We start from the raw sequence: 10,817 nt of genomic DNA, 5'->3' as shown, positions 1-10,817 counted from the left end.
GTAACTAAGTAAATAATAGTACAGAGATTTATTGCAAAAGGAACAGTTGATGGCCAGCTGTGAGGATATTTGGGCGCAATGATGTCTTCATAGCTTTGGGAGTATTTTCTATTTTTGGCTGTAACTTTTCAGTTTTCTATCTTGCGAAAATCGAGGATGCATCTATACATCACCTAATGAATAAATATATACACTAACAAGCGTGACTAGAGTAAATAATGGGAAGTCAGAGTGACAGTGCTCAGTCTACTGAATTACGGTTAGTTAAAAGACGGTTGCTACGACAGCCATAGGAATCCCTTCGCAACCAGACATTCAGCGATTCTCACGAGTATTTTGAGCGATTAGAATCAATTTATAGTGCAGTTGCATTTGGCCAGCCTGAATATCTTCGACCCATAATACATTTGGAACTCTTTGCTGCTACGGGGCTAGCATATCACCTAAAGACGACCGTGAGGAAGACAAAGTGAATACCCGAAAAAAAATTAGGGAGCTGATCGCGTACAACCGTGTGAGCTATGCGTAGCTCTATTTTATCTGCCCTGGATTTTGCCTTTATCGTACAGCGTTTAATACACACTATACGTCGTCTCTCCAAAACACCTCTTCTCGAGTTCTTACCGACGTGTGCAGATCGTCCGAAACCTGTCCAACAAATCCGCTGTACATGTACAAGCGCACACCTAGACATCCCAGAGATAAACAAACATGTATGATTCTTCGCCGGTAGCTAGCACGCCTATACAAGGACATGTGGCTAACCTTCGTATCAGACGACAACTCGGAGGCTACAGCTCTCGGCTCTGCCACTAGCCGATCCAGCTTCACCGTATTTCCATGTGAGAATACACAAAACGATTTCCAAGTGCCCCAGTCATTTGTATTTTGTGTTTAGACGACGGTGCGATGCTATTCAGACCAAGGTATATCTACACATGCCCCACCACCGCCGGTCTCGAGTTGCCACCGAGAACTTGAGTATTAAACATTCGTCATCCCACTGTTGTATATTTCGTGTGAGCTTTGTTTCGCTTACGCAGAAAATGCCCACCCGCATTTAGAGCTAAAAGCCTTTGACCGGTGTGATATTGTATAGATAAAATATTTAGTTTCATTTATCGATATGGATTCTGTTTGGGCTAATATCTTGTTTACGCTACATTAATTCGTAGTAGCGAATGTACCCGAAATAGAGCACCAACAATGACAATAGTAAATCTCAGTTACCAACAACCAGACACCGCGAATAGCAGCCTCAGCGGCGACAACGAATATAACTCTCCTATTTAATGGGAAAACAGCATGGAACGACGCAGTGACGAGGCTTACTACCTCGTAGGACATCCGCCAACCCGTCAGCTCACTCCAACCATATTCTATCACTGGCTGCTAAAGCCTAGCTCGTCCCGGGGACTAGAGCAATACAAAATGTCTCCTTGTTTGTCAATAAGTTGAGTCTACCCGTTGAGTCGGACCTCGTTAGAAGTAACGCGTGGCGGAAGAGTTGTGAAGACACCACAAGAACTCATTAGCAGGCAGGGTCTGCCAGTAAAGGCCAAAGGTAATAACTTATAGGGAACGCTGTCGACAGGCGACGTGCGCAAGCACTCGCATTCAAAAGTAGCCCTCACATGGAATAACCATATGACACGCGGCCAGCGCATCGGCAGCCGCCGATTGCAGAGAAAGATGGGGGCAAAGGCAAAATCTAATGGCAGGAGACGGTCCAGTCTCAAAGGGAAGGTCTGACAGCTTACGTAGCCCAGTATTAGTTAGTCACTTATTATATAAACGCCTTGGAATGTCTTGACAAACATCTTTTTGGAAGTAACGTGTGCAAAGTAAACTATGGTTCATACGTATACACATAAAGGCGAACGCACAAACGTTAATGAAATGCAGAGCACAAGTAAAACTGCGAATACATATCACTGTTAAATAAAACAAAAAAAGAAATATTTAAAATAGCTGAATTAAATCATGTTTTTAAATCTAACAAGCGAAAAATGATAAACATAACTAGGAACTTATACAATTTCTCTTGGATTATCTTTGTGATTAAATTTTGGAATAACTTAACACAGATTGATTCAGTGTTGACTCGAAATCCTTTGCGTGCTGTTAATGACAGCTGGAGTTTTAATTGAAAACAAATCGGTTCTTTACAGTTGGAAGTCCTTCGGCTTACGTTAAACGAGACGAGTACTGCGTTACAGGTTTAGAATCGCGGAGATCTTAACGATCAACAAAAGTTAGCTCTCTTGAGCTAACTTGAGAAACCTGAGAAAGTTTGTAGCCTGTATACACGACTGAGAAAACTAGGTCCGATAAAATGTGTACCACATTTAGACCACTTACCTATGGTAAATTCAAATCAAGGTACAAATTAATTGAAAACCGAGCTACCTAACTTAGTTGCAATAGCCAGACTGAAATGATAAAATGATCGAAAATGCATCCTGTCTGTAGAAAATACATATCAACCACTAAGTTTCGGACTTATGAACCACTCGTTTTTAAAAATGAGTGAACAAATGAATGTGACAAACAATCGGCCCTACTGTTATTTATAAGACCTTGAGTACGCTAAATAAATGTTTTTATCATGTTCTTTAAATAGATTACTTGCAGCGTTTAAAATAGCCAAGTGCAGTAGCTGTTCAAAAATATAACCAGATTTGACCGAAACCAGCGAACCTATTTTTGGAATGCAAACACAACTCTAATTTGATCAATAAAAAGATTGTTTATTAATTCAATATAACTGTAATTGTAGGAAGATTTATGTATATAAAACCCGTCAAGATTCGAACAAATTTTGTTGGGCCATTTGTTCTTTTTTTTTAGGTATTAGGAAAAAGGAAAAAGCCAGTCTTTTTAAACAAAACGACTCACTTATCACGGCGAAAGTAGAAGATATGCCTCTGGAATATGAGCAAAAGTTACCAATTGTCTAATGTGATAAGAACTCCTGTGCTAGCCTGAAACTTACAGTCTACGTTACGTCTAAGTTTCCGTTCGAGTTCTAAAAATCCCGAGACTTTCATGAGATAACGGAAAATCGGAGATTTAAACGCATCGAGATGCGGTTAAAATGGCACAGAGAACAACCTCTGATAATTCGAGCTTTTTGATACGAAAAATCAAGATGATACATTGCCGATTCAACTGTGCAGAGAAACTTTTGCGAGTAATCTTTTTCATACCTTTCCGGCTCTCTTGAACACTTGCTATCAACGAAAAAGGTCATTTCATTAAGTGTGAGTAGTAAGCTTAGCATTTATAGCAATAAACGTCACACTTTTAACATGTGTAATACGTTTCATTTGAACCATTAACCATAAAAGATAGTTATAAGAACTATTACAAGTAAATAAAAGAAACAATAAAAGAACTTCATCGTATATAAATACGAAACATTTTCGTTGTTGTCCTCAACGTTACAGCCAAAACAAAATTCTACAGGGATAACTTTTTGAGCTTTGGTACTTCGAACAGGATACGTTCACTTAAATGAGTCGACCACCGTACACCGTCACACCCATAGTGTACATTAACTAAAGTAAATTAATATTTTTTAGTATAATCTAGGTGTTGTCCCTTACGAGCTACATATTTGAACCTAAAGCATCTCCTAGCCTGAGTGCTGCCCATAGTAGCATATAGCTGATATTTTGCATCGTCGTCGACTAGCACTAGCATCACTCAGCTACAGACACGCGTTAATCGAGTAGAATTCAGATCATTGTTTTAAACATGCCACAGTATTAGTACCGGTCGTTACTATTCAAAGAAGGTACTGGAAAAATCGCTTTGGCGTGGAACAGTCTCCCAATATAATAGTATATTGAAGGACACGCGCACGGTTAAGCTCAATAATGAGTTTAGTAAAACATTTTTTTGTTCTGTAGACAGTATATGAAAACATACTTTTGTAGAATTAATGCGCAATGCGCAGTCATATTGCCTCACGTCAACGTTTACAGTGTGGCTTGACCAAATCAGCACTTTCTTATACTACTTATTATTTACCAGTCCTACTCGAGGAGAGCTCATTAATAAGAAAGACGTAAAGTTGCAGCTGTAGAGCAAAACAGCGCGTCGTCGTCGAAAGCATCTAATATCCTACCACTTTATGTGACGAGCCCCCACCAGAGTTGCTGATTGTTTCCAAACGGGCTCGGAAAAGTCCAACGAAGATTTTCTTAGACCATGCCGGAAAACCTTGAGTGGATTTAGATTTGATAAGTTTAAAATAATGGCTCAAAAATCATATCTGATATTATTGAATTTTTGACACCTGTATCAGCGATCATTCGAGTACTAAATAATTTATTGCCAACAGTTTGTTTTTTTTGTACTATTTGAACCTTTATAGCTGGAGACTTTTAGCCAATTAGCGGCCTAAATTTTATTTGGCTAGATTTTTTTTCACTGAAATATAGTTGAACATCAGTTTCAAGAGCCTCGTGATAGCTTAGTAGGCATTAAATTTGCCTGCTAATTTTAGGGGCACGTTGTAGTCTAGCTTCATAGCCAGGTATCGCCAGACTTTGCTTCGTGCTGGGAGCTATCTGACGGAATGCCTGACGGCGATAGCGAACGCGAAACAGGGAATTTTAAAAGACGCTTGTCAAAATCGTTCGGCATGCAGTAACAATCATCTGAGGGCAAAAAAGATTATTTTGAATATTACTAGCGAGTCGTAGTTCGGGTTTTTACTAAAGATGTAATCGAACCAACATGAATAACGCTTTTTAGCACATTCTTCATTCAAATATATGTCTCCGACTTAGATACAGCGTTTCGAAGCAATGCATATACCAAACCCCCCAGTCTTATGGGGCTGCCCTGTACGGTTAAATCCTGTGTAGTTGAAAATCTTATTGCCTTCCTGTCAATGGCACAAATTTAGCACAAACACCTTCTATTTGAAGCTTCGCTTGACGCGTTCGGCTGTCTCCATAGGCCTTTGTATAGGTGACATAACTGTCACATCCCGTGATAGTATACAAATTCGGCTAATATTAGATCATTTGTTCTGCGGTCTACACCAAGTTTCCTACACTTCCTATGACAAAAATGTAACGTCTGCAATCTCTGGCCTATATCTATTCTGAAGTGGGAAAAGGTGGATAAAAAAAAAGGCTTATATTCTATTCGAACGCCTCCAATGTCAAAAACGATGTTCTGTGCAGCCCAAGGGTTTTAATTTGTTCTACATATGGAAAATAATATTAGCTAGATATCTTCCTAGAGACCGCTTTTGATCTGTTTCAGGTAATATTGAACCACGGCTCTGTATAGTTCAACATCAATTTCACCACTATGGTGTTTCAGACCCTGAACTGTTTTCATGTTCAATACGCATTACCAATCATATAGCACCGCAGGAAAAGATTTGAAAAAAATGTTTACAAGGTCGAAACGGCCATTCGGCGTTACGGAACGAAATCAGTTGGCCTGAAAATATAGTTCCATTTTGCTGGAACCAAATGTTTTTCATCCTATATCCCCATATTGATCGACGGAAACGCTCACAATCAGGAAAAGATAGCGTTCGCTATCGACGATTGCTTGTCATTCCGTTGTTCGTGTTACACTGTGAACCTTCGCAAGTGAAGTCGTTGTCCAACACCTATCTCCAATTGCTCTAAGCCCAAGATGCGGCAATTTTTGTTTACTCATGTGGACATTTAGCTGAAAACGAGTTTCATCAGAGAAGATAATGTGATCAAAGAAGTTACTAGAACGTGCCCTGCGATCAGTAAATCAACGAAACCTGTGTTCGTGTCGGAGATGTAATTGTTGAATCAACTGTACCCCGTAGATATGAAGTTGCAATTTTTGTTTAACAGAGTGCTCCTTGATAAACTGTTGTTGATCGAGACGTTAAGCGCGACGTCGTTTTGAGGGCGTTGGATAGGCAGACACACTCTTCCGTGCTGCAGCGATGTTATGGCTTGTTGATCCGCCTAGTGGTCTCCCTAGCCCTATTTAATTCGCGCGTGAACCCAAGTTCTTCATATATCTTGATCCATGTTACCTTCGTCAGATGAGAAATATCGTCCATGCTCTATGCTAGACTTTCACCACCGTACCACCGTAATCGGCTGCTTATATCGATAATAGATTTTTATGAAGAGCAAACGCTGTTCGATCCTGTCGAGCTTCAACATCATAAACCCCGAACGCTGCTGTGTTTATTGCTAGACAATCTGGTAGTTTTTAGTTTTTCACAAACACTACACCCTTATATATCTTGCTGTAACGGAATCATCCGATACTTGTACAGATATGGTAGTTATTTTAGAGCTAAACCTATTTGTTATATTTAAATTTGTCTTACTTTTGCCAGAGGGATCCGCGTCCTGTTCACTAGTATGAAAACTAATGAGCAATAAATAATCACTATTGATGATACGTTTGCAAATCTTGGTATTAAATCTGGCTTGATGGAACTTTGAGGAACTTGAAGGAACTTTCCTATTGATTTTTTTTATAAGCAAATAATAATTGTACATCTGCATTTTGAGAAATACCAGTTTTAGGTAATGGATAAGCCTATAATATAGTAAAAACCAAGAGCTCTCCCTTTTTACTATATCCGTACGTCAGCTGTACAGCCTGAGGTAAAGTCTCTTTCTCGACCTCCGTTGATATAAAAAAAATGCTTTGCTTATATCTATGGCATTCCATTTGTTACTTTAAGCAAATAAACGAATCATATTTGGATATGATAGGAACTGTGCTAAGCAGGTACTACCTATATAACATTCGCGCTTTTATACTTTTATACAGGTGCGTTTATAAACAGTGTTATTAACTTTCCTATTAAGGGAGTTAACATAAATCTTCATCCCCGGATAAGGATCAAGCTGACTATACTATTGAAATTGACAAACGACAAAAAATTAAGAAGATAGAGCAGTTCTTTTATAATGCATGTCACGTTTAAACGCTCTTCTGTGATCAATTATTTGTTCTATGCAAAGCTTCCAGCACGATATTCATTGCAATCATGTTGGTACCTATTAAAGTAGAAAATGATTTTGTTATTGGCATCAAAAGATAGCAGTGGATGAAAACACTGACCGCAGTCAGTGTTTTCTGCTATGAAAAAGAATATATCTATGACGAAATAAGTACAAAGACGTACAAGATATCCTGGTATTGACATTATAGCTAATCAGCTCAATGTGTTAAATAACTCAGTAACTAAACAATGCTTATAATTTTATCTGATAACTTTACGAGCAGCCTGGTTAAGCGGTATGTGGTGCCAAAAAGAGCACTATTGCGTAAGCTTGTTACCTATATAGAGTGGCATATTTGTTCATTTTTTTCATAACATAAAAAGCCATACTCCTTGGAAGCGCCGTATCTACTATTGTTGAGTGTGCGAGCTATCTATACCACATGTACGGTCCTGATCCCTTTACTTTGCAGTAAGGTTTTCTGATAGTAAAACAGTCATAAGAGTCTGTCAGCTAGGTAAGAATCTGCAAAAATGTCAAACTAACCCAAGAATGGCCAGCCAGTACATTGAAACAACTAGCAGCTTCCAGTTATCGTGAGGTGCTTGTTGTGCCAATAGGGACACGGCTACTACCAATGGCTGTCGCTACGAAGTGCATGCCGACAAAATACAATCACACTGTACCGCAATGTGAATATATCCTGTATTTGTGTATCATGTCCAGTGTAAAAAAGAACACGCTAGAATCCACATGGCTAAATGTAAAATATCTATTTTAATACATATAAAAAATTAACAACAAGGTTAAGTAGTATGCTGGGAATACTAATAGACGTAGATTGCATTTTGTGAACGCATCAGAAAAGTCCAAAGAAACACACACACTTTCTTCCACTGGCAGCAACATAACCTGACGTTGTAAGCAGCATACCTCCACATGGATCTAGGCCCTTTTAGCATGAGAAGCCGTAAACTAGCTTTCTTTTAACGAAGTTTCGGTGTGCTTGCTACGACTTTTTCCTAGACGTTTATCAGATCGTAAGGACATCCAGGAAAGCTTGAAAATCTCTCTGCAAAAACTGTATCCCGATATAAAATAGTATATTCGCATTAGCTTACACCGACAACAACAACAACAATAACAAATAACATAGAATAACCTAATTCAGAGCAATGTTACCTGAGTCCGAGCTAACAACCGACGGCGCCGCTGGCGGGCTTGATGTGGCGAGCCATGAAATGACATGCTGTTGTCCAAGTGACGTTATGGCCTCGAGAGGCAGTGAGGCTGATGTTAAACCGCCAGCTGTTGTCGTAGATGCCACTGCCCCAAGCGATGTCAACGCTGGTGGAACTATGGCAACTGAATCAATTTCCTGAAACGGGTAAACTAGGATTTATGGCAACATTTTACAATGGGCCGATTACAAATCAGTATAACATGGAGCGCCAATATAAACACATGCACGCATGGCATACCATTGACAGCAAGAATAACAGTAACAACATAAAGCAATCAGTCGTAGCCGCCCCAAAAAAGGCGTCTTTTCAGCTTAAATACATTGCACTTAACCGCCCATAATCGGTTACAGCAGTAATGAGAGTATCTAAGTCACAAGCAGGAAAAAATACCTCAATGACTAAGATTGAAATTAGCTGAACCAAGCAATGTTCGTTATTCACAAACAAAGGCATTGTAAGAAACCTAGTTCTCTGTTTTCATCGTCTGATTGAGGAACAGGACCACAATTAAATAATTTAGTGTATGTTAACACTTAAGGCAACCATAATAACTAACTTCCTTAACTGGTTGTCATTTTATATAGAGTACGATAAGAGCAAACCAATCTGCTGTATATTTTATGTAAGAAGTAAAATTTATGAATACATATATATATACATATTTTTAATTTGAATTTTATTCATGCGGCATTGAAAAGGCTCTCTTAATCCGTTTTCGACTGTCAATATTGCCAATTTATACAAACATACAGACGTACCTAAGCACATTTAGTTTTCTTAAATTTGTAAGATTGGCAATAGGAAATAAATTTAAAAAAGGTCTTTCAATGCTGCATCAGTAAGATACATATATATATATATCGTAATAATAGTAGGTGCGCGCGTTCATGCTCGTCCGTGAGCTAAGTTTATCTAATAAATCGAACAGCATTGACTCCACGATCAACCCTTATACCTTCAGAAAACCTTTAACCATATACCAATGAATGCAGGGTGAGGCCGACAGATATATCTAGTCGGCATACAAAAAACGTACGTCAAGAGCAATAGGTCGAAAGATCTGGACGTGTGACAAATTACTATCGGAAAAAGTGATTAAAAGAATTAAGGTTCTTGTTTTGAACTACCAGGGTGTTGACTAAGGAAATATGTTAGCACCTACTCCTAATGCCACAATCTGATCTGTTTAAATAGTTTTAACATTCAAAAAGACATTTCTATATCATTTACAAGCACTTGTTACTGTTTCTGTAAAAGTATAAATGTAAATATAATTTCTAACCATATCACTTGATATAAGACTAATATATTTATGTAATACCTGTTTATAGGAGGACTAAGCGTAATTCTACACAAAAGTTTTATTTTTTCAAAAAAAGATGTATGTATCTTGAACTTAGTGAAATAACTTCACTTGAGGAGGAATAGCCAGGTCTTCCGCTTGCTGACCGTTCATAAAGTAATAGAACCTAATAATATTACGTTGTTCCCTGCTTTTTGCTATTCTTAAATGAATCTAGACTAGTTGCATTATGAAGTGCCGCTGTTCTTCAAAAATAATCAAAATATATCGAGTTTATTGATTTACAAGACCTCTTTGTCAGAGGAATATTTTTTTTAAGCATCTACTCAAATTGCTCTCACTAAAGTATTTCCCGTCTAATCATAGTAACTAAGCTCACACTTGAAGGGTTACTATAATCTCGCCTGCTGCTGAACTTAAAAATAGACTTTGTTATCTTAGCGTAAAAAATGTTTTACCTTTGTTTGAAAACTGTTAGTTGTTACCATTATTGGAGATAATTTGCTGGGCTCACTTTCAGTGACTTGAGTATTTTGGCTCAGGTAATGTGCCCTGGACAGGGCTATAATTTTTTATCATCTTTGGGGTTATTCGCCATAATGGTAAGATGTCATCTTCAAAGCGTACCACAAGATTTTATATTTCAAAACAGCTGCTTGGCCTAAGCGGCTTATTAGGGTAAAATCTACTGTACATAAAGACAAGAACCCTAGGAAATTAACGAGATTGAGATTTTATTCATAGCTTGTACTAAGAAAGCGTGGAACAATTTTACGGGAATTGCTTCGACGAGGAAATCATGCTAGTCTTGTTTTATAAGGATCATCTGAACCTTAGTAGCCAGTTATACAGTACTTCAATGTTTTGTACATGTGACAACTCTCTATTGATTACGTTGATTAGAAAACCGTTTACGCGACTGTCTAACAATTAAAAGCTTATCGAAATAATCAATAAGGTATTATGTGGACGCCATAATCATAACGTTGGGGCGCAGTTGAGAGCAAGTAAGCGCGCCCAACACTCCAATGAAGCTCATCGTCTTTTCTGTTCTTTTGTGATTTGTATGCGGTGCCGCCCTTACGTGTAAAACATTTTTCATTCATTGACACGCGTCTGTCTTTATATCAAACAGAAACTTTAGCAAATAAATTAGAATTTTTGGATAAGGAATTTCTGTGGAAATCCTACTGCACGCTTAATTTGAAACCCAACATTTTAAATTACATATAGAATACTTTCTGTAATACCGAGAACACCTCTTCAGATTTCTTCTTTCTAAAACTCTGG

General features: G+C 38.2%; 1 protein-coding gene across 1 annotated transcript in view; it reads right to left on the bottom strand.

Moving 5' to 3' along the window:
• LOC111266333 (dynamin-binding protein) overlaps nt 1–10,817 on the bottom strand; it is a gene marked incomplete at its 5' end in the record, with an annotated part of 57,730 nt that overhangs the window by 25,573 nt on the left and 21,340 nt on the right. Inside the window, 1 exon segment of the mRNA XM_022843750.2 lies at nt 8,163–8,358. Coding sequence (XP_022699485.1) covers nt 8,163–8,358 — 196 coding nt within the window.

Source organism: Varroa jacobsoni, unplaced genomic scaffold (genome assembly GCF_002532875.2).
Source record: "Varroa jacobsoni isolate VJ856 unplaced genomic scaffold, vjacob_1.0 scaffold_113, whole genome shotgun sequence".
NCBI classification, from domain to species: domain Eukaryota; kingdom Metazoa; phylum Arthropoda; class Arachnida; order Mesostigmata; family Varroidae; genus Varroa; species Varroa jacobsoni.
This window is presented reverse-complemented; position numbering and strand designations above follow the sequence as displayed.